The sequence below is a fragment of the Porites lutea genome, chromosome 12, assembly GCF_958299795.1.
Source record: "Porites lutea chromosome 12, jaPorLute2.1, whole genome shotgun sequence".
NCBI lineage: Eukaryota > Metazoa > Cnidaria > Anthozoa > Scleractinia > Poritidae > Porites > Porites lutea.
Genome location: NC_133212.1, coordinates 21,589,578 through 21,612,307, shown reverse-complemented (window position 1 = coordinate 21,612,307; position 22,730 = coordinate 21,589,578). Strand labels below are relative to the sequence as shown.

At 40.0% G+C, this 22,730-nt stretch overlaps 1 protein-coding gene and 1 non-coding gene across 3 annotated transcripts in view; both read left to right on the top strand.

Moving 5' to 3' along the window:
- Nucleotides 1-22,707, top strand: part of LOC140921590 (transcription activator BRG1-like) — a 28,501-nt gene extending 5,794 nt beyond the window's left edge. Inside the window, exons 9-39 of one of the 2 annotated variants that reach the window (XM_073371591.1) lie at nt 766-948; nt 1,557-1,674; nt 2,249-2,412; nt 3,761-3,827; nt 4,490-4,600; nt 4,881-5,009; nt 5,707-5,820; nt 6,881-6,931; nt 7,049-7,111; nt 7,519-7,626; nt 7,791-7,877; nt 8,695-8,741; nt 9,430-9,507; nt 10,411-10,475; nt 11,120-11,307; nt 12,310-12,540; nt 12,997-13,074; nt 13,970-14,005; nt 14,546-14,626; nt 14,744-14,854; nt 15,082-15,183; nt 15,409-15,439; nt 16,255-16,333; nt 16,785-16,893; nt 17,600-17,701; nt 18,148-18,174; nt 18,820-18,951; nt 19,463-19,502; nt 20,442-20,524; nt 20,714-20,815; nt 20,922-22,707. In XM_073371591.1, coding sequence (XP_073227692.1) covers nt 766-948; nt 1,557-1,674; nt 2,249-2,412; nt 3,761-3,827; nt 4,490-4,600; nt 4,881-5,009; nt 5,707-5,820; nt 6,881-6,931; nt 7,049-7,111; nt 7,519-7,626; nt 7,791-7,877; nt 8,695-8,741; nt 9,430-9,507; nt 10,411-10,475; nt 11,120-11,307; nt 12,310-12,540; nt 12,997-13,074; nt 13,970-14,005; nt 14,546-14,626; nt 14,744-14,854; nt 15,082-15,183; nt 15,409-15,439; nt 16,255-16,333; nt 16,785-16,893; nt 17,600-17,701; nt 18,148-18,174; nt 18,820-18,951; nt 19,463-19,502; nt 20,442-20,524; nt 20,714-20,815; nt 20,922-20,993 — 2,989 coding nt within the window. In that variant the 3' untranslated portion in view covers nt 20,994-22,707. Of the gene's footprint in view, nt 1-765; nt 949-1,556; nt 1,675-2,248; nt 2,413-3,760; nt 3,828-4,489; nt 4,601-4,880; nt 5,010-5,706; nt 5,821-6,880; nt 6,932-7,048; nt 7,112-7,518; nt 7,627-7,790; nt 7,878-8,694; nt 8,742-9,429; nt 9,508-10,410; nt 10,476-11,119; nt 11,308-12,309; nt 12,541-12,996; nt 13,075-13,969; nt 14,006-14,545; nt 14,627-14,743; nt 14,855-15,081; nt 15,184-15,408; nt 15,440-16,254; nt 16,334-16,784; nt 16,894-17,599; nt 17,702-18,147; nt 18,175-18,819; nt 18,952-19,462; nt 19,503-20,438; nt 20,525-20,713; nt 20,816-20,921 lie in introns of both variants that reach the window. The other variant, XM_073371590.1, reaches the window with a different exon arrangement.
- Nucleotides 4,074-4,216, top strand: LOC140922138 (small nucleolar RNA SNORA62/SNORA6 family). Its single transcript, XR_012164079.1, has one exon. It is a non-coding gene; the product is annotated as a small nucleolar RNA SNORA62/SNORA6 family (small nucleolar RNA).
- Nucleotides 22,708-22,730: the final 23 nt, after the last annotated feature.

Sequence of the window (22,730 nt, the reverse complement as noted above, 5' to 3'; positions counted from 1 at the left end):
AAATTTCTCAATCCCATTGAGGTTAAAGTAACAAAAACCCCAATTTGCCCAAGAAAGAAAAAACTGTGAATGATTCTGGTTTTAATAGTGAAATAAAGTTATAGTGCAAATGGTCCGTTCCATTTAGTAATTATACATCAGCCTTTCTTGTACTTTTTGTATTCTGATTTGCTGTGCTACTGCATGGTACAAATAAAAATTGTAAAACAGTTTTACAGTATAAACTGTATACGAGACTTATCCAGGGTCCTCCAATATGCCAAATTTGGCGTGTTTTGCACCAAAATTTTCTGAGATGACTCCACTGAGGTTACAGAGGGAGTTACTTTGACTCCAGACATTTTTGGTTGCAAAAATTTTGGAACCACAAATGTCTGGAGTCAAAGTTTTTTCCTAACCTTTTTCAAAACAAATACAATCTACATTTAATGGCAAACATAAACCTGATTTAAACCACCTAAATTTAAGAATTATTCATGTGTGTGCACGTACAGGCTAAATTACAATAAAGATCACTCGAAAAATGATCATCATCATGGATTTGAGCTTTTTGAAATCAGTGGACTTTCACATGGCATCTCGTCGAAAAGACCAAGTGAAGGACCATTTAAGAAATATTAAAAAACTTTTTTTGTTGTGTTACTTGACTTCAAGTATTCCATAATGACTCCAAAATTTTTGAAGCAGAAGTCACTCTGACTTTACCCATCAATAAAATTTGCAAACCCTGCCTACAATGCATCTCTGATTACTAATTACTACTAGTTACCAAGTGGCCCCACGTCAAGAACAGGAATCTGATGATGAGGATGAAGATGAGGAAGGTGAGGGAGAAGGCGAAGCTGAGATGGACGCCACTGAGAAAGAAGTTGCTGAAAAGAAATCAGAGAAGGAAAAGAAAAGAGAAGAATATGGAAAGGATGATGAAGAAGATATTGTAGAAGAAGAGTAAGGACTTGTTTTCTGTTAAGTAATGCTCACTACAGATACTTGTAGAAAAATTAATAGTTTATGTTACTCGTCTTCTAAGCGAATGAATTTAGTTGAAGGCCACTGGCTTATCAACTTCTGGTGATGAGGGTTAACACATAACAGCAGAAGCTGATGAACCATTGGCCCTCCAACTAAACTAACAGTTACTAACCTAAAAATTACAGATCCTTTCATGTAAGCCATTGGGTGGTTGCCATTTACACAAACAACTCAGTTGGAAATCTTGTGCATAAGCTTAAAACTACATGAATTAAATTTGACACAGTGGGAGAGTTACTTGCTACAATGTATATCCAGAGCAGCTGAAAAGACTAAGAAGATTAGAAAATTTGCATCCCCACAAATCACGGTCCACATGTTCTGAAGCTCCCCAAAGAGAATGGTGCAGGTCATTTGTTTTTCCAACCGGAATTTCTTAATGCCCTTGAATACACAAGCAGGATCTAGATCCCCTGCTCCTTTCAAAAAGTGGTGTTGCAGCCGTCTGTTTCATAGACAAGTGTCGTGGGTTTTCAGTGTAGTCAGCAGTACATCACCTTTAAACTACATAATGTTCATTTCAGAGTTGAGGATAAAGCTGCGTTAGAGAGTCGTCAGTATTATCACATTGCTCATGACGTCAGGGAAGACATCACTGAGCAACCAACAATTCTGATTGGTGGTAAACTAAAGGAATATCAGGTAAGCTATAACTGTTGTTAGCCTAATAATAGTGTAGTTGGAGATGTTGAGCAGTTGGTCTGCAGGATGGTACATTGCATGGGTTAGCCAAAAAGACATCACAAAAGAAGACATCACAAATAAAGTGATATCGTTGTTGTGGGCAAAATTTGCATGCTACTAAACTTACTGTCAAATTACAACACAAGAAATTATTGTCTGTGCTATCTCCAATTAAAGCCAAGATTAGGACACACAAGCAGGCCACAAAACTACCATCTGTTTTTCATGGTTTTGAGTTTCACAGTAACAATTACCAGCCTAAAATTACTGTCACATTATAACACCAGCAATGCACAAAAAATATACTAAACCTTTAAGGTCACGGGGGACACCTTGGGGCCATAAACATTAAATGTTTGTGAATTGCATTCCCCCTAAAATTTCCATTTTCCTGTCTGAGAGATTGCTACTTTTCCCACTTCCTCCTAAAATCCTAGCATTAAAAACCCTTACAGTGAATCTGACCCAAAGACACTCACATTTGCCAGTACAGTTTTTGGTTTAAAGTTGAGTGTTATGTTTTCATTTTCAGATGCGAGGCCTGGAGTGGCTTGTGTCACTGCACAATAACGCCCTGAATGGCATCCTGGCTGATGAGATGGGTCTGGGAAAAACCATTCAAACCATTGCCCTGTTTGCTTACTTGATTGAGGTCAAGAAACTCAATGGACCTTTCTTGGTCATCGTGCCTCTCTCGTAAGTCAGCTGTAAATCCCCCACGACTTATTGCCTCTACACATGCACATTCTCCTTTTGTATTTATTTGTATTTTATTTTTACTCCATCCTATAGATAAAACATTAGTTGTACAATATCAATTAGTACAAGGTTGTTTAAACTAAGTGTACATAAGAAAAAAAAGAAAATTAGAATGGAGAAGAGCCTATTATAGTAAAACTTATTATGGCCCTTTACAGTCAAACCAGGTCAAGCGTACCCCCCAAGCTCCCATTGATGAATTTGTTATTCAAAAGTTGAATCCGTTGGTAGTTGTAGATTTCAGATTCATCTCTGCATTCTTGCATGCGTAATGAGCCGTGAATTCACACGCGAGACAGTTACGAAATTTCTACCAACTCAGTTTCACTGAATTTGATGAAAATATCTTCTAAGAAATATAATTCATTCAAAGATTTTCAATCTGACCTAATACAGAGGGGTTCTCGTTAGATATTCACTGCTCATTACGCATGCAGAAATGCCAATTTGAATTTAACAAGAGATATGGGAACCACTAACGGATTCATTTTTCAAATAATCAATTCATTAATAGAATCTTGAGGGGTACGCTTGACCTGCTTTGACTGTAACAATATTGACTTTATTCTATTATAGCTTTATTATTCATTAAAACACAAACATGCACGCACGCACACGCACACAAGTCAATATTGAGCAAGATAATATTTTTTAAGTGCCTTTTTGAACAGGATATTTGATGATTTATTGCGAATAGAAAGGGGCAGATCATTCCAATAGTATTTTCCAATGACGGTAGGGCAAAACTTTCGAATATTTATTCTTGAGTGGGGAATGTGTAATTGCTGAGCAGATGCACTTCGTGTTAAAATAATTATGTTGCTGAGATACAAGAAATAATGGAAAATTACATGGCTTATTATCAGAGACATAATCATATAAAAAACAAACAATTGTAAATTTTAACAATACCACAAAATTCTCCTTTTAGCTGCACAATGACATCACAGATTAATTAACCAAACTGAAAATTTTATCAACACCTTTTCCAGGTGAAGGCTGTGGTCATTCGACTCTTTCTGTCCTTATTTCAAAACAAAGTTTGCAATAGCGACTATTTGCATGGTCTTTTTTTTCCCACTTTCCCACCCCTCCCTCCGACTGTTTGTTTGTCATCTGCTACATTCAGTCAACTTTAGCAGGCCAGTCCAGGTTCTTGCTCTCTCCCGCTCTGAGCAATGAGGAGGAGAGGGCCCTGGGAGGTCAGAATGCTTTGTCTGTTTAATGGTTATTAGTTTATCCATTTTCTCAAAATTATACCAGCTCACCTAACTTTATTTTGCAGAACACTTTCCAACTGGCTATTGGAATTTGAGAAGTGGACACCATCTATCATTGTTGTGAGCTACAAGGTAACCTAACTACAAGTTTTAAATGACTCAAACTGAACAACAGGGCGCAGTTTTTTAAAGGCGGATTATCGCTAACCTGGCGTTAAATTTTAATCCGGATTTCTTTTTCTTTCATTCAAAAGCATTTCCCAGGATAATTTTCTCAATTATTTTAAAAGCATTCAATTAACAAGTTATATGCACTATATATTATTCCAATTGACAGTTGTAGTGTAGGCACAAGTGAACATCCTACAGCTGTATAAGTCTGCACACTTTTTAAAACCTGTCATGAAATTCACTGTGTCTGTCGGGTGTCGGAGGTGTGCAACAGTAAGCCAGGGTTTCGCTAACACCACTAAAGATTCAATCTTGATGAGTGGGGTTTGATAGTAGAACTTGGAACATACATGTAAAGTTAATGTTTACAGTTAAAGAGGCTATGTCACCATTGTAGATTTGCATTTGCTTTACTGTTGTAGACATAATGTAAGCGCATGGCATCTGGCAAAGTTGTGCCATGTAACTTGGCCTTTAGATACAGGTGTGTGCTCTAAAACAGGTTGGCTCTACAGGTTTAGTGGGAAGTCAAGGCTTCATTGCTTAAATTCACTGTACTAATGTTGCAATTAATGAAAAGTTTACAATGAACCTATCACCTTGATGTAATGTTTCTCCATCAGGGCTCACCTAACATGCGTCGATCAGCTGCTTCCCAAATCCGTGTAGGAAAGTTCAATGTGGTACTCACCACTTATGAGTATGTAATGAAGGACAAATCAGTGCTGTCCAAGGTATGTCTAGATTTGTTTATTATGCAAAAAAGAAGTGAAATGGACATTTCTCTATTACTGATGCTTCTTTCCGTTCCATATACACCAAACCACTTACCTCTCAACAAATTGCAATATTATGTGAGCATGTACAGGATAGTAATATGAACACCTCTGTTTAAGTACACCTGGTTCTGCCACTGTGGAGTTTGTGTAGGGAGGTTTCACTGTACACAATTCCAGATTTTGTGTCATGCATATAAACTTTATACTTGATGAATTTTGTTTTTGTTGTAATCAGGTACGGTGGCGCTACATGGTCGTTGATGAAGGACACAGAATGAAGAATCACCACTGTAAATTGACCCAGATCCTAAACACACATTATGCAGCACCCCACAGAATTCTTCTAACTGGAACACCTCTGCAGGTACAAATGACTGCTATATTGCAGGCGACCAGAGGAGCCTGCAATCCTTATCTTCAGTTTGCTATTACACATGCGTTGCACATACATTTATGTAGTCAGCATTCACTTAGACTTCCACTAAGAACGAATGGAATGCACAGAATGTAATCTGATCATGTGTGTTTGGACGATCTATCACTTGTAATCTGATCACGCGCATTTTCACCTTCTATAACATGAAATTGACACAAAGCACAGCATTGGAGCAAGAGCATTTACATCGATCTTGCCCACACTCGTCTCCCAAGACAAGACACTCCTCTTGTGAGAAACGAGACAAGACTGGTACACGTAACGTACTTTTGAGTGGTACTGTAGTTTTATTTATATTTATTCAGGGATATGAGCAGGAACTTTTTCCCCTGGACATGTATGGTCAAACAGATAGTGTGGGCGATGGTCTGTCAGTAAAAGTTCTCTATAATTGTGGATTAGTGCACACTTTTTATGACCTGTCGGGCAATACACTGTTCATGTCAGGTGTCGAAGGTGTGCAACAGTAAACCAGGGTTTCGCTAACACCACCAAAAATTTAAAATTATTTTTAAAATCTTGACGAGTTTGAATTGCTTCATAAGAGTATTTTGTTTAAGGGTCATTATTTTTATAGATAGATGGTTATGTCATAATAATTTTTCTTGATGCTGTTTTGATTTAGAACCGTTTGCCAGAGTTGTGGGCCTTGTTAAACTTCCTTCTTCCAACAATCTTCAAGTCTTGCAGTACTTTTGAGCAGTGGTTCAATGCTCCTTTTGCAATGACAGGTGAAAAGGTAAGGCCCAGCAAGAGAAGAAATACAGTTGAATTTCTCCACTGACAATGGCCACCTTGGGGGCAGAAGAAAGTGGCAGTTGTAGAGAGGTGGCCGTTGTAGAGAAGTTCAAATAAGAGTCAATGTATGGACTGTCTGTCTGTCTGTAGAGAGGTGGCCACTTGTGGAGGTTCGAAAGAACCACAAGTTTATATTGCACAAAGACTTCCATGAAAGTGTCACATGTACATGTATGTACGTGTAGCATGAAGTAACAGAATTTCATCCACAAACAAACCAACCAGACAAAAAAACAACAAGCTCTGACATTCTCCTCTCTTAGCTTACCACAGTCACATATTTCTCCTCATGTGCCTGTTTAATGACGAGAGGAAAAGTAACCGCGCCCTTGGAGGTTATCCTGGCAGTATAATCCATACTTCACCAGGTCGTTTGAAGGGTCACATCCACGCAATGTATTGTGTTGAATTTCCTCTACATTGCACTTGTCAATAATTTTATATAATAGGCAGACCAACTGTTTTTAAACTTTTTTTTTCTCCATGACTTCGTGACTGCCAGTACTCAAGCTTTGGAGAATTCTTGAGAAATGAGACTGTCCATAAAACCTTGTAAAAGTACTGCTAAACAGGTCTCATACGAGAGGTCACACCATAAGAATTCATGCACAGACTCGGAAGTTAGAACTACTTACTAAAATAATAAATAATAAAATGTGAAAGTACAAGTACTGCTGAAGAGGTTACATTTGAATGTTCACACCACGGGATTTCACCCACAGACTCACAAGTTGAAACTTCACACTTACTGAATAGCACCATGTGAAAGAACTGCTGAACAGTTCTCATATGAATGGTCACACCATAGCATTTCATGCATAGACTTGGAAGTTAGAGCTTTGTCATGTCTCAATATTTGACTCTGGGAGTGAAAGAGCTGCTTCATTCTCTGCATTCAATAGCTACATGTATCTGAAATATGACCTGGTACATCCATTATTGCACAAAAGATAGTACCATCATGATAATTTGATTAATCTATAATCTTTCGTTTTATATAGGTTGAACTAAATGAAGAGGAGACCATTTTGATTATCCGTCGTTTGCACAAGGTGAGGTGTAATCTACTCTCTGCAGTACAAAGACAATGCTCTGTAACCTTCAAAATCAATATTCTGTCAACTTGTTAATTTAGATCAGTGTGTTAAATACTTTACTTCTCTTGACAGGTCCTACGCCCATTCTTGTTGCGCCGTCTGAAGAAAGAAGTTGAATCCCAACTCCCAGAAAAGGTAAGAACACTGTTTAGCTCAAAGACTGCGGACAGGTAGGAAACATACACTTAGTTGTTCAGTTATAAGTGGATGTTTTTTTTACGGCAATAATACATTGTATTATTGACAATAGGCAGAGAAAGAAAGAAAATAAAGTTTCATTTGTATCCTATTTGAAAACTCACACTGACAGCTGATCACCCAGTCAGGTTTAATCTGCACATAAATAGCTGCATAGAACAACAGACACAATTTTGCTCTTGTAATCTCATATTGCATACAGATTTCTTTACAGACAAGAGATTATAATAGCCGGTGACATTTGAACTTGATAATATCATTTATGAAGAGGTAGAATTTTTGTCACTTGTTTTTATATATACTGGATGTAAGTTGCTGACTAGTATATTTTATGTTTCTGGTAGGTCGAGTATGTTGTGAAATGTGACATGTCATCTCTTCAACGCATTCTGTACAATCACATGCACAAGGCTGGTGTACTGCTGACAGATGGCTCAGAGAAGGACAAAAAGGTCTGCTACTAATTTTTTTCATACGTGTAATAATGATGATAGTAACCCTTTTTGGAGGGCATGTAACTATGCTGGATAGAATCATCAGAAGCTCATACAGGGTGATCATAATAATGTGCTGTCTTTGTTGTCAACTCACCACTGTCATTGTCATGTTATAATAGGGCCGTGGAGGTACAAAGACATTGATGAACACTATCATGCAGCTAAGGAAGATCTGTAATCATCCATTCATGTTCCAGCATATTGAGGTGAGACTACAGCTAGTGTGCTGTTAGAGACTTGAACCTCAACCTGCTGATTAATTTCACTGTCCAAGGTGCAGATCAGTTTAACACGGTAACAATCATACTTAGGCAGAAAAAAGAAATTAGTGGTGTGGACGTGATCAAAGAATAATATTACATGTCAACTTAATTCATGCTCAAGAATTTATGCTTTTTTTTCTAAAATTTCAATAATACATGTACTGTAGGAAGTCTTTCAGCTACAGTGTAAAATAAAGCTTATTGTTACATAGAGCGTATTCACCTGTCGTTACAGCGGCCATATTGGTGTTCCAAAACAATGAATCGGGGGCATACTGGTGTTCCCAACAAATCCTGTGGGAGTTGGACTCTTTTCTTTTCTAAAAGATTTCTTTTGTTCCCATGCGTAGATGCTGGCCACGTGAGTGAATGCGCTCTATAGCTGGAAATTTACTTTGAGATCACATGACATTGAAAACTGAAACTGTCTCCTGCCAAAATCTCTGAACAGGCAACATTGCAAAATCTATGACATCAGAGGGTAGCAAAGCACTGTTACCTGCAAATGTTTACCGATGACCGCTGTCACAGTGAGGTTTAATGAATTTCCAGCTTCAAAATTTCCAGCTACATAACTAATCACTTAAAGGCTGGTTCCTCGGGAAACAGTTAATTTTGTTTCCCTCGAATCTCAATGTTTCCCTTGCCTCCGCCTCAGGAGAGATTATCGCGAAACAAAATTAACTATTTTTCTCGGAACCAGTCATTAAGTGTTTATTACTATTGTGTTCAATTTTTTTATCTCCACATTTTATCAAAGGAATCAATTGCTGAGCACCTTGGGTTTGCAAATGGAATTGTGCAGGGGTAGGTGTTGTTGCATTAGAGCCATAAACTACAATCGTGGACAAAATGTGGAGAAAAATGGACGTTACCATGTTTAGTTTAAAGATAAAGCTAAAAAGCTTGAAGCTTGAAAGCTTAAAGCTTGAAAGCACTGGCATCTACAAATAATCCCCCTTCTCCAAAAAAACAATTTGGAAGTCCGGCTGGATCATTTCTGATCCTGACTAAACAACTTTGACCGTAGCAGTACCACATCCATGGTATAGGCGTTGTGTAGGTAAGAAAGTGTAAAATTCTTAAGGAACACTTTCTGTCCAAGATTGTCGCTAATAAACATTTCCTAACTTTAAGTTTGATTGTTGTGGGTTCTCGTTTTTTTATCTTAGTCAGGACTGTGCGTGAGCAGTGGCCATTGGCCCCTGGTGTTTTACTTTTGCTCCTGGACAACAAGAAAATTGTACTATATTCATAGAAATCCTGTGCTGGGCACCCTGGATTTCACTGGTTCATACATATAGCACAGGGCGCCCTTCGATTTTGCTTAGAGCACAGCCTAGAAGGTTATGAAAATTTGTTTGAAGAGAATCAAAGTAGAAACTGTCGGATTTTAAAATTGAAAAAAAAAGTTTGAACCAAAGAATAGTATGAATCCGTGCAGATGTGCATTCATCTTTGCTAATTTAATTTTTTGTACATGTCACACAAACAGGCCTGATGTTGTAAGAGTGGCTGGAAAGTTTGATCTGCTGGATAGGATTCTGCCAAAGCTGAAGAGAAAAAACCACAGGTAATTTTCTTTTACCAAATTTTGAAAAAACCTTCTACACTTACAGTGATATTCATCATCAAATTTACTTATGTACATTTTTCCTCAGCTTGCAAAGAAAGTAGTGTCCGACGGCCCGCGGCTAGTGGATTTTGCTAGTGATTTCTATTCTCAACTTGTCCAATGAGCAAAATGAAGTTTTATGGGGGAATTCAAATTACAGAAGAACTGTAACCTATGCTCATCCCAATTTTTTTCGGGCCAGCTGAAATGACTTTTGGGCTAGTACATGCGAGCTACAGCTTGCCCGAATGGCAAGCTGTAAAACTGACTTTCTTTGCACCCTGCTTCTAGGTTTAAGGTAATAACCTTTCTACCAGAATCTAGTATTAGCTTATGACTGGCTTGATTGCTGATTGTTGACAGTTTCATGATAGCTATTGATATGTATTGATGCCTTACTTTTCCCATGTACCCAGTCCCCTCACACCTGCTTGCCCTTCTAGATTTCTCTCTGTCCTTTACCCTACAAGAGAGCTTGTCACAGGTTACCTCATTATCACAAACAAGATTATTTTGTCCAAAGCAATTCCAACTATCCCTGCTTTACAGATTCTGTAATTAACGAATGGTGGTTAAGGGGTTTTTTTATAGCAGAGAAGCAGATAGTACTCTATAATTATTTTGTCACAAGAAGTTCCTCAGTTTTAAATTGTGGTTTATCTGGCCCAGTTGTTCAAAAGGCGGATAGCGCTATCCATTGGATAAATCTCTATTCACTATATAGCACAACTAGTTTCCCTATTAACACGTATCTGTTGGATAGTGATTTATTCAGTGTATAGTGCTATCCAACATTTGAACAACTGGGGCCTAGACATTAACCTACTTAATTTTTATTTTTTTTAATTTATTGTTTTTTAGGGTGCTGTTGTTTTCACAGATGACTTCCCTGATGACAATTCTTGAGGACTATTTCAACTGGAAAGGTAACAAAACAGTAGTACTATACAATTCTCTGCTTTGGTCTATTGTGACTGTATACTAGGGAAAGCATGGTCAGAATAAGAATGCACATTGCTAGAACCTGGCAGAAGTTCTTCATGCATGCCAGGCGTACGAAGTGTGCGATAGAAACCTAGGGTTTTTTTCCTACCACTAGAAACAGTGTTTCGATTGTGGTACAAAAACCCTAGAACACCTGTTTAAATTTGCTCTATTAATCTAAGAGATGAGGTCAAACAAACATTTGTTACTTGCTAGTTCAAGCTAGAAGAAGGTAGGGCGTGGTATGGATTACCATTTTTCAGCGTTTTTGTGTTTTTATGAGCTACAATTTTGGAGTGAGTAAAGCAAGAGTCAGTGGAAGAGTAGAACACAAAAATTTGGTTTTATCAACTAAGTTAATTAAGTACATGTGAGTTTTCCACCGAAATGATATCAACAGCTGAAGAGCTTAGCCCTTTGTTAGGGAGAGACAGTTAGTTGTGGGTTGTGTGTAGTTGATCAAGCTTAAGTTAACATGCTTGTACACAGTATTTCCAGTGGTTTCATAGCTTAACTTAGGTATCAGAGGATGGAGTCACGAACCGGTGAAAACACAAAAATAATGGCCTGTCTCTCCTTCACATAGGATACCCTTATCTTCGACTGGATGGTACAACAAAGAGTGAGGACAGAGGTCAGCTTCTTGCACTCTTCAATGCCAAGGACTCGCCATACTTCATCTTCTTGCTGAGTACGCGAGCAGGAGGCCTTGGGCTGAATTTACAAGCTGCTGACACTGTGGTCATTTTTGACAGCGATTGGAATCCTCACCAGGTTTGTTTGTTTGCTTGTTTTGGTCTCCAACAACAAAATATAAATTTCGGATCATGATACGTTTCTGAGAAACTGCCCACCTACCCCTCCCCTAAGCCAACATTTTGCCTTAAGTGAGAAGTAAGTGTTAATGTTGGGTGGAAATTTTGTGCATGAACATAAAACTATAAAATTTGAAATGGAGGGAGAACGACTCGCTACAAAGTATATCCAGATCAGCTGAACAGACTAAAAAGAGTGGAAAATTGCATCGTATCAAAAAACAGCCCATATTTTCTGAAGCCTTCCCAAACGAGATGGCGCGAACCTTTTGATTTTCCAACTGAAATTTCCGGTTTTCCCATGTAAAATGGTAAGCACCCCAGGTGTCCTTTTAATCTTAGAGACGTGTCCCTTTTATAAGGTGTCCGTTAAGAAACAGCACACTGTTTCAAGCCTGGTTGAACATGCTTGTGTATCTCAGGTGTACTAGGTGTGCAATACTAACTAACCCAGGGTTTCGCTAACACCACTAGAGTGAAACACCTCACTGAGTGGAGTTTGATAGTAGAACCTGGTATATTAGTCTTTTCCTCCTCCTTCTCTCCCCCCCCCCGCTCCCCCCCCCCCAACCCCCCTTTATGAGTAAAGTTCGATGTCTGAATCAATTAGGAATGACCGTTTCAATTTGGAACGGCTCGGCCGTTCTTTCCGCCTAGCCCGGCCGGGAATTTTGACTTTGGATCGACTTTGGCATTGGTTTAGACGCCGAACTTTTCGTGTATCGAACCTAATGCATAAACTATAATAAAGTTTTGTAAGCAGTTTGACCGAAAGGATCATTTTTCTCCTTCTGAATGTAGTTGGGCTGGAGTTAAGATCGGCGTCTGAATCAGTTCAGCCGGTCTAAATCATTTGGGTTGGCCTTAATTCGAATTAGATTCGGCTCATGAAAAGTTCTTCGTCTGAACTGGGCCTATTTCTATACTGTTGATTAACTGGATATTTTTTTGTTGTTTATAGGATCTCCAAGCTCAGGATCGTGCCCATCGTATTGGGCAGAAGAATGAAGTGCGTGTATTGAGGCTGATGACAGTGAACAGTGTTGAAGAGAAGATTCTTGCTGCAGCCAGGTACAAGCTTAATGTTGATGAGAAGGTCATCCAAGCTGGTATGTTTAATCAGAACTCCACGTCGAGTGAACGTCGCGCGTTCCTGATGGCACTACTGGGCACGGAGAATGAAGATGATGAGGTACAGTTGGTGAGGTCGTTTCGCCCTAATGTCGGTTCGCCAGACGACAATTCGCCCGATGTGAATTTATCGTCCTTCAAGCCTGAAATAATGAACAAGCGTGAAAAGATAGTGACTACACATGTGGAATTCAAACTTAAGTAAAATAACATTTCTGATAGGTATGTTGGAGAATGTTGTATGTCATCGGGCGAATTGGCTTAAGTCCTGGCGAATGCCGTCGGGTGAATCGACTTTCGTGCGAAACGACCGCCATTCATTTTCGTTTATTTAAGGTTGTACAGTTGTTATCTGCGACGGTTTTTTGGTTAATTCTCCTATAAGCGAACTCGCCGTTAACTTACTCTTTTAGTTTTGGATGGGTTAACTTCCCTGTGGCAAATTTGCCTGTTCAGATTTACCGGTTACCAAATCAATAGGCAATACATCTAAAGAAATTGTATTAATATTAAACAGGAGGAAAGTGAAGTACCGGATGACGAAACCATTAATCAGATGATTGCACGAACGGAAGAAGAATTTGAACTGTTCCAGGTAGGTGCACCTATATCATGTTATCCTCAACTTGTTTTACGACACATTCATACAAACTGTAGAGAACTGAAGAGTTTTAAAACGCCCTAAAATGCATTAAAATGCATTAACGTGTTCTCTCCCTCAATAACGACTCCGTCCTTGCGTTTTAATTTTTACGGTTCACTGTTTACCGCTTAAATCTTACTCAATGGTGCCTTGTAATCGCGTTCACCGTTTCCTTCAAGCGCCATTATTTTTGAAAATCTTTGATCGCTTAATATAGCATTCAGTGTCGGATCCTATCTAACCAAACTTGTGACACGATCGCATGACGCTAAGATCCCGCTTGAGATCGAATCGCGTTGCGAATCTGCCTGCAATCATGGTCAATCATGATTCCTCTGCTTCGCCGTGTGCACATGCAAGTTCTGGTTAAGTCCACGCGTCCACACTTCAATTCTCCAGACTGATCTCCATACATTTTCATAAAGAATTAGTTCAGAGAATTTGATAAAAGCATTTTTCCTGTAGTGATCATTCCATTAATTCTCAAGAATTTCTTTCTTTATGACCTATTGTCACTGTTAGGAGAAAATTAATGTTGGCCTCTCTTGGGTCTTTGAGGTTAAAAGCAAGAGGGGTAGAGATACACTTACTGTTTATCTGGACCGAGTTATTCAAAGCTGGGTTAAGATAACCCAGGGTAAGTGCGAGATTTGAATTCAGATTTGAAAGCTTAAAAAGCAATTCAGTTTTAATTCTTTTTGTCCACAAGTCGATGATTGGAAGCAAATAATAGTGAAAATTATCCGAGAAAATGCTTTTGAACACAAGAAACAGAAACCAGGGTTAAGCGCTAACCGGCCTTCGAGCAACTGGGCCCTGATGTTTTTTTTTTCTTCTCTGATCTCAGCGCATGGATATGGAACGACGCAGACAGGAAGTAAGGGTAAGTGACTGTTGACAATTGTGGTTTTGTTTGTTTTATTGTAATATATAGATTTAGCAAAGGCCAAAAGCGAAGCTTTCATGTATTTTACAAGTACCGTAGTTCAGCTTTTGCGGTGAGCAGGAAGTAAACTGAATTCCTCCTGAAAAGAAAGTGGACCTGAGTCTGCGATCAATTAAAACAAATAAGTAGTCAGCGAATAACTTTTTAAAAACACGTCATCTGAATGAGTGTACAGTTGAGCCCGCGATACAGTTATGTGACACTGGTCAGCGGATACCCCTTTTTGACAGCTGTCAATAATGATCATCACATGGATGTCCTATCAAAACACAGATTGTATACGCTTTGAACACTTTGCTAGTAAGTGTGACATTTCGCATCCGCTAACATGAGTGGGCGGAGGCATGCGACTTGTTTGTCATCACCCCTTTCATGGATGGATATTTAGCCAAATTTTGTTACATATGGTTCTCCGCTGCGCGCGTTTCGCTCGCGGCGGGCTAGAAAACTAACACTATTGTGGTCCTTGTGTTTCAGGAGGCTGGTTCACTCCGTCGTCGCCCCCGCCTGATGCAGATCAGCGAACTGCCACGATGGATTGTCAAAGATGATGCTGAGGTTGGTGAAAAAAGATCCGAAAATTAACAACACGACACAACGCAAGGTCTTTTAAGGTCCTTTTTTCGAGGTCAGATGTTACAGCGCGCTAAATGTTGTCCTGAAATTTTTCTTCAGGTTGAGCGTTTGACCTGGGAGGAGGAATCGGAGAAGATTTTTGGCCGCGGGTCACGTGTACGGAAAGACGTTGTGTACTGCGAACATCTGACAGAAAGACAGTGGCTGAAGGTAAGCGAGGGAGGGTACTATTAGGCTGCGTAGATGTTGCTTCGTTTTTCGTTTAACCCTGGTATCGTAGCCCGAGTTGACGCTCTAAAAACCTCTCTTTTGCAATTACGCTTTGATTCCGTGCGGAATCTGCGCCCACCCCGTTGGAGCTGTTAACTGTTATTGAAAATGATTTAAACGTTGGATCGTGTAACGGAGATTGAGAGATTCGCAAATTTCCATTTTAGGCCATAGAAGATGGTCGACTGGACGAGGTGGAAGAAAGACAAAAGGTTAAGAAATCCAAGAAAAGAAAACATGAAGGAGGAGAAGAGAGCGAAGCTCCTAAGGTAAGTCAGCAAATCCCCTCTACTGGGGAACATAAAATCGGGATATCTAAGTTGACCGACAACCGCCGTTACAGCGAGGTTTAGTGAATTTCCAGCTTCAAAATTTCCAGCTATATTACAAATCGCTTAAAGGCTGGTCCTTCAATCATGCAGAGAGACACAACCAGGATTAAAGTTTCTAGGTTATCTAAGATTTGATTTGCTGTTACTGTTGTTTCATTTAAGGTGAAGAAAAAGCGTGGCCGACCCCCAGCAGGTATATTATTCAGTTTTCTTTTTCTCGTGTTTGTAACCTTGTCTTTTGTGAGTTAATTACGTCCTGTTTTGTGGCTTCACCGTTGAAAACGATTCCTGGATGTCGAATAAGTAATGTTTAAATCACTTCCAGGGCCCGGTTCCTCGAAAGACGGTTACCTTTATATCAGGATTAAGCTAAATTTTAGGCAAGGTTTTCTTGTCTAAAAACATACAACTCGAGCTTAAAAATACTGTTTAGCCCTCACTCTGAAATACAGTAGTGATAACGCAAAACGGAACAACATTTTAAACCTGGATTAGCGCTAATCGGCCTTTCAGAAACCGGGCCCAGAACCGCAGCAAAGAAAGACGTGAGCGTTAATGCTTGCGGGAATATCACGTATTTTGTTCCCCGATTTATAAGGCCGGACTAAGACGAAGCTGGCCATATGAACCAAGCGCCTATGAAGAGATTCTAGTTAACTTTATAACTGCGACGGCGCTTTGTGGGCAGCGAATTGGACAGGCAGCAAGCAGGATACTGACCCATCCTCGGAGACCCAGGGGCAGATAAAGGGGGCGAGGGAAAGTCTAAACGGGCGGAAAATGTGGCACGAAGAAAAGTAGAGAACGGCGAGAAGAGCCCCTGGGGACAATGTCTTGCCAGACTAGTTCCAAACGGTCGCCGTCGTTCTGGCTTCTGATTGGTGCCAGAAAACTTGCGTCCCCACTATCTGCCCCTGGGTCTCCGAGGATGGATACTGACCCGGAACTGTGGAACAGACCAGGGTGCAGTATTTTCTGATCAATTTCTGTTCTTTTCATTTGTTCCAGTTAAACTTGCTCCCAATCCTCCTGAACTGACCAAACAGATGAAGAAGTTGATCAAATATGTTGTGAGATATGTCGATGAGTAAGTATCATGTGCATAATTTCCTGTGTGTTGCTATACTTTTGCAGAACGCGCAAATTCGCCAACGACATTGCATAGTTGTTTTTACATTGCCGATGACGCCAATGCAGAAGGCTAGTGTTCCCATGTTAAAAATATTTTAAGCATTTGCTACTTTGTCGTAGAAAACGAATAAAAAGACCGAAGGATATTTTTTATGAGACGTACAAGCCTGCCAAAACGGGGCGTCCATGGGCAATTGAGAAAGATTTAAACAAATTACAAGCTTAATGACGTCCGGTTTCAATTTTAGGTTATGTTATTTAGAAAGCTTGAAATTCTTTGGGTTTTGTAAACGTGATTTTGCCAAGAAAATTCTTTGGCTTGACTGATCTGAGGACCAAAACACGCAATTGACGTAAATAATCAATAAATAATAGTGTGAAGTAAAAGACTTTCTATTTTCCCTCAGTTCTACGCAACGCAACTTGGCCGAAATCTTCATGGCGCTCCCTACAAGGAAGGAACTGCCTGATTACTATCAAATCATTAAGCATCCTGTGGATATCAGAAAGATACGGGTAAGGATTTGTCCTGTAATCAAATGTCCACAGTCTGTGGACCATGTTTCAGCTGTGAAGAAAGTTTTTTGTTTTTCTTACTCGGATTTTTCGAACAGTAAAGGTTGTCCTCATCTTGGAGCTACCACCCTGGTAAAAACTCTGGGACACTAACGCATAGCTGGTCAAAATGACGCATTTTCCCTACCCCCTCCTCCCCGGTGCAGTGTTGACGTTATGTTTTCAAGTCTTTTATCAATACAATGAACACTCCTTGGGGGAGAGGGGGACAGCAGAAATTGCCCTTATAACAACATTCCCAAGCTTTTATAAGAGGTAGAGTACGATTTAATTTAGCAAAGTGCCGTCTTCGCGCCTGATTTCCTCAAGTGTCCCATGATGTTTTGACCAGGTTTATAGCTGCCTGTAAAAGAAAGTTGTTGATATTCTCCACCATCTCTTACATAACCCTTGCAGCTTTGAACAAGTCAAAATAACTGAGTTGTGTGTGACAGGCCTTACCAGGGAATAAACTCAAACAATTTTTTTGGTCTCTGCAGAGTTAATTGTCATGGAAAAAAAAATTAAACTTTTAGTTTGGTCCCGCCCCCAGACCTTACACTTCAAGAACCTTTCTCAAAATGGTTGCCTTTTCAAGAAATGCAGTTTTTTCAGCCTCGAGATCAGGTTCATGATGACTTTAAGTTTTTTTGTTTTTTTTTTGTAGGAACGGATTAATTCCCACAAGTACCGCACCGTAGATGATCTAGAAGATGATTTCATTCTGATGTGCAAGAATGCTCAGACTTACAACATCGAGGGATCCATTGTATGTTATTCCGTTAAGTTAAATCTTGTAGTTAAACAGTTCAATTTCCTGTGTCCCGTTTTTGGAAGTAATAGTCTTCTGTTCCGCTCTGATTCCACACCACCTTATAATTTTGTCTGCCACCTAAGTCTCCGTGATGGAAACTTGAGTTCTGAGCCTAAGTAGGTTTTACCTTAAGTCTTCACTCTTTTTACGATCCACATGTAACCTTAGAAGGGTCATGATAAAATATAAGGCGCGCGCGAGGAGGGAGGATAAAACATATGGCGCGCGCGAGGAAGGAGGATACAAGCGTTCCCCTCCCCGCTCACCCGCGTCGTTTTACGTCCGCGCCGTACTTCCATCTATCATGTAATTGTGCGCAGATTAGTCAACGCTTACCTCTGCATTCTTCAAACTCAGTAGCAATTTCGAACCGTGGTGTAATACTTCTCTATTCGTTGCAGATTTACGAAGATTCTATCAAGCTTCAAGTGAGTACAGCAAAGTAAATGTAGCCAGTAGTGCAAGTCGAAGAGTAAATCAGATAGCATTTTAACCCTCATATCCTTAAGTTGGATGCTGAAGGACTGGTTATCTTGATCTCAGGCCCTTTACCCTGTTTAAAATGCCCGGAGGAGACCGGGTAAGATTTCTGCAACACTTTTTGTCGTGATGGATACATAATTACTTGGTATCGTCCGTATTACTTTCTAGCAATCTGGAAAATCTCTGTTGGAAGGCGCGAAATCTGAGTAAATTATTACAGCGGAGAAAATTTGGAAGTCGGTTCGTCACTAGACTACCTTAAATTTCTGATTATGCATAAGGGGTGCGCTCCTTACACCGACCGCTGACGCTGCGCGCCCGTTCTCGTTTCCGTACTCGGTTTTCTTCTTTTCTTCTTTGTGTTGAGCAATAGAGAGGCCATAAAGAGTTTTAGCGGAGGCGAGTCTCAAAAAAGGATTCGCAGGAAGTCGTTATGATAATCAACTTGTTGTACAGTATACCGTTCTTTCTTAAACAATCGGTTATGAGTTCCATCAGAAGAATTCGATTTCTTCCCGACCCTTCCGAGAGGAACTTTACCTTGTCAGAGCGTCCTGTTTTCTCAACTAACCAATGAATCGCCTTCACAGTCGATTTTCACGCATGCGAGACAAAGGATACAGGCTGGCGAGGAGTTACAGTCGGCTCACTCATCAGTCCAGGAACAGGAAGTGGAAAGTGAGAAGGAGGCCGGTAGTGAGGGGGAAGATGACGATGAAGAGGTATGTGACGCCTGGGTGAAATTGACTATCTTCGAATCCCCCATAATACACTCTGTTTGTCCCCCAAATTTTGCATAAGTTATTAGAGAGCTTTAGATTTGAGGACGAGAACGAGTATGAATACGAGATTTAACTCAAGTTTTTGTGCTTGTTCTAAAAAAAGACGCCCGGAAAGCTTCATTTTTCTTTTTTTTTTTCACCAAAAAAGTTAGTACGGTTATTTATACTGAAGGAGGTTAAGCCCTCTCCCGATAGCAGAATGGTAAAACTTCTTACATTTGATAACTTGTTCCCGCCACTACGACATTCTCGCTAAAATTCGTAGTAGAATGACGACGGCTATCACGTTTTCCCGCCAAAATGATGCTGGTTCACGCATGAGCATTACGCAGTATTGAGAAAATCTCGTAGTCGTAGTCGTTCTCGACTCAGAATCTTAAGCTCTCTATTGTTATTCATTTCCAAGTTACAGGTTTATGGAACTTCAATTTCTGTGATTTATCTTTTTCAGGAATTTGAAGAGGGTGAGTCAGTAGGCTCAGACGCGGAAGGTAACGGAAGCCTTTTTGATAAGCTCCAAACTGTAAACGAATTCTGTCTTTCTTTACTTGAATCAAAACCTCTGGATATTGTTGGTAACTCTATTTACTTAAAACAGCGCCGCGGCGCTTATTACTTTTTGACTTGTTGGTGCGATGCTTATTTGAAAATTTCACTCACGTGGTCAAAAAATTTATTGAAACTTGTACAGTTGACTCCCAATAACTCGAACCTCGCGTTGACGCGAACTAAAGTCGACTTCCCCTGGATTTCCTTCACACATTTACTGTAATTCAACTCTCGGTAACTCGAACCCCCGATAACCTGAACCCCCCGCTAACTCGAAGTAATTTTTGTTTCCCTTGAAATCATTTCTATGTAAATTTACCCTCGATTACTCGAACCATGTTATAATAAGCGCGTGACAAGTCGGTAAAAAAAACCGTGAACTGAAACATTGAATTTATTTCAAAACAACCGCGTCAATTCTTTGTCTTTATTTTTTTGTCACTCCAGTTCAAATTCAGTGTCCATCCCTGTATACTTTGTTGCTTAATTGCATTCCCTCCCCATCCATCTGCTTATTTCCTTATTTTCCGGTTATTCGCGTCGAACCTCGTTATTCGCGTCGATTTCCCTAGAAGGTTCGAGTTATCGGGAGTCGACTGCAGGCCATTTCCGAATTCCAAGAACTCACTTTCAAAACGAGGCAAAGTGCCAAACTTTTCTTCCGAAAATGAGAATGAAAAATCATTTTCATATCAATGGCTTCGTCCTTAGTAGCCTAGCTTTGAAACAAAGGCATGGAGCAACTCAGAAAATTGTTCAGCTCCCACGGTTTTAGTAATGCGGAAGATTTTCATCGAGAAACTCAAAATTTTTAAAATTACTTTTCCTAACGGAGAGTTAAAAGATTTAAATTAGTCGCCTCTTGTTTTCTTTTTCAGCAGGTAGCAGTCAGTCGCTCCTAAAGATGCGTATTAAACTTGGAAAACAGTCGGTGGAGAAAGCCAAAGTTGAGATGGGCGCTGTTGTAAGTTTAAATTTAATTTGCGCTGAGTAAAACCAAATTTGCACTGACAAATATAGCTATTATCCTCTTCCATTTTTGGGGGGGAGCCCTTTTTTACTTCGTTCATCTGTCACCATTAGCAAGCTACTAAGTGCTTGTCTTGGGGTACAGTAGCTGAAGCTCATTTTTCCCATTCTGTAACTTTCCCAGAAGAAAAAGCGTCGCGGACGCCCGCCACGAATCCGACAGGAGCCGAGTGACAACGAAGGTGACTCGTACCCGCCATCGGAGAAGGACGAAAGCAGTGAAGGGGTGAGTAAATAATGGTTTCTTTGTACTTAACATAAATATACAAGTAGTCCCGCACCGCAAGCCTACAAATTATCTTTCCAATTATCCTTTTCTTTTTACTTCGCAGGAGACCTCTGACCGAGAATTAGCAGGCTCATCTCAAGAGGCAGCGGCGTCGCCCCCACAAAGAAAAAAATGATGAAACAAGAAAGTCAACCAAACTAACTCCCTAAACCTGCATCTTTGTAGCATTTTGTATTTTGTTGTTAAAGGCTCTTGCTTTGTCCTTGGCCTAGCACCTTTTTTCTGCGCGGAGGGATGCTTTGGGGTCCGCCGACACAGTTATTAACTCCGATTCCTTAAATTAACACCAGGGTTCGTGCTACTCTTTGAAGTCCTTGAAAAAACCTGAATTTAATTTTAGATTTCAAGGGCGCATGAAAAGCCCTTGAAAAGAAGAATTTCTTCAAAACTTGCGTGAACACTCTTAAATGTCTTTGTTCGGTTGGGTAATGAGAGTTTTATACCAAAGTAACTCAAAGATCGAGCGCAAGTGTTAAAATTGGGCCCAGATTTTGGGAAACTTGCATCTGACACTCCTTGAAAACGCACTCGTTGGTGATTAAAATCTTCTTGAATTTTATAACCCAAAACCAGTACAAACCCTGTAGCATTCATATTCTCGTCACTACTCCGTGCATTTTTATGGTTGTCAGGAGGACAATATGTTTGCAAATCAGTGTATAGTAAGTAGTAAGATTTGTGGAAATCTTCCACTTTATTCTCGTTAGTTTTCACGTTTGTGATTGACGAAGAAATTTATTGCAAGAAGGAACAAAATGTTGGTCACTGTGAGGATTTAAGGTTAAGCACACGTTTCTTTTTTCTTGCCGCTGTAGGTCTTATTTTTCAGTTGACTTCAAGACTATAAAAGTAGTAGCGGAAAAAATGCATTGCTTTTCACAACCTTGTTCCCAGGCTTCCCGCCGACTCGTCCGCTAGAGGGAGAGAGTCCGTATGTGTAGGAAAGACGTTAGATAACAATGACCTCAACCAGGTTGTGGCGTCCAGCGGTTTTAGTGAAAACAAAGGTTTGGGTGGTGTGGTTAGTCTCGCGGGCTCATAAAACCAGGTCCCGATCATTCTTATTGAATGATTTTCGTACCGTTGGGAACAGATGGAAACAAGGTTATAATTTTCAAAGTAACCTGATGTGAAGTAACTAGAGTCAGGTTACGCCCATGCACACGGCAGCGGACGAATTTTCGACCGGCTGAAAGTTCGTGCGTTTAGTTGTTTCGTTCATACAGAACTACCTTAAGCGTACGAAAATTTGGAAGCCTAGTCGTTCTAAGTTCCGTGTTGTAACAGAAAACAGTAAAGGGCCCCGTTCGAAGGAAGTGTCCGGTCAAATTTTTCAGCCAATGGAAAATTCCTCCGTGTGAACGTTGCCGCATTGTCCGTAACCCGTGTAGAGTTACTTGACATAGTGTATTAATAGCTTGTATATAGTTCCTAGTTCTTACTGACTGTGTTGTACTGCAAAGTAACGATCCGTTAATTCTGTCCTAATGTGATTCTGTTTCTTTTTGTCGGTGATCCTTTAGTAGATTGTTATAAAGGTTCCTTGGGAAATAGATAGAAGTGTTGCTTAGAAATAAAAGTTTATGGTACCTAGTATCATCTCCCTTTTCCTTTTCAGTGTACAAAGTAGGTTTGGTCGTTAATACTAAGTAGGACGTTCAGAAAATAGATGGATTTCTAACGGAAGGAGAGAGGTAAGAATAGGGCTTGCTAAAATCGCAGAAGACAGAAGGACAGCCGATCCTTGTTAAAAATTCACAGCAGTGAAGACATGTGAACAGATAATCTGCTTTTTTCCTGTCCCGTTGAAATAAACCAGTGAGAGCAGAGCAGATTTGGTTCAATATTATGC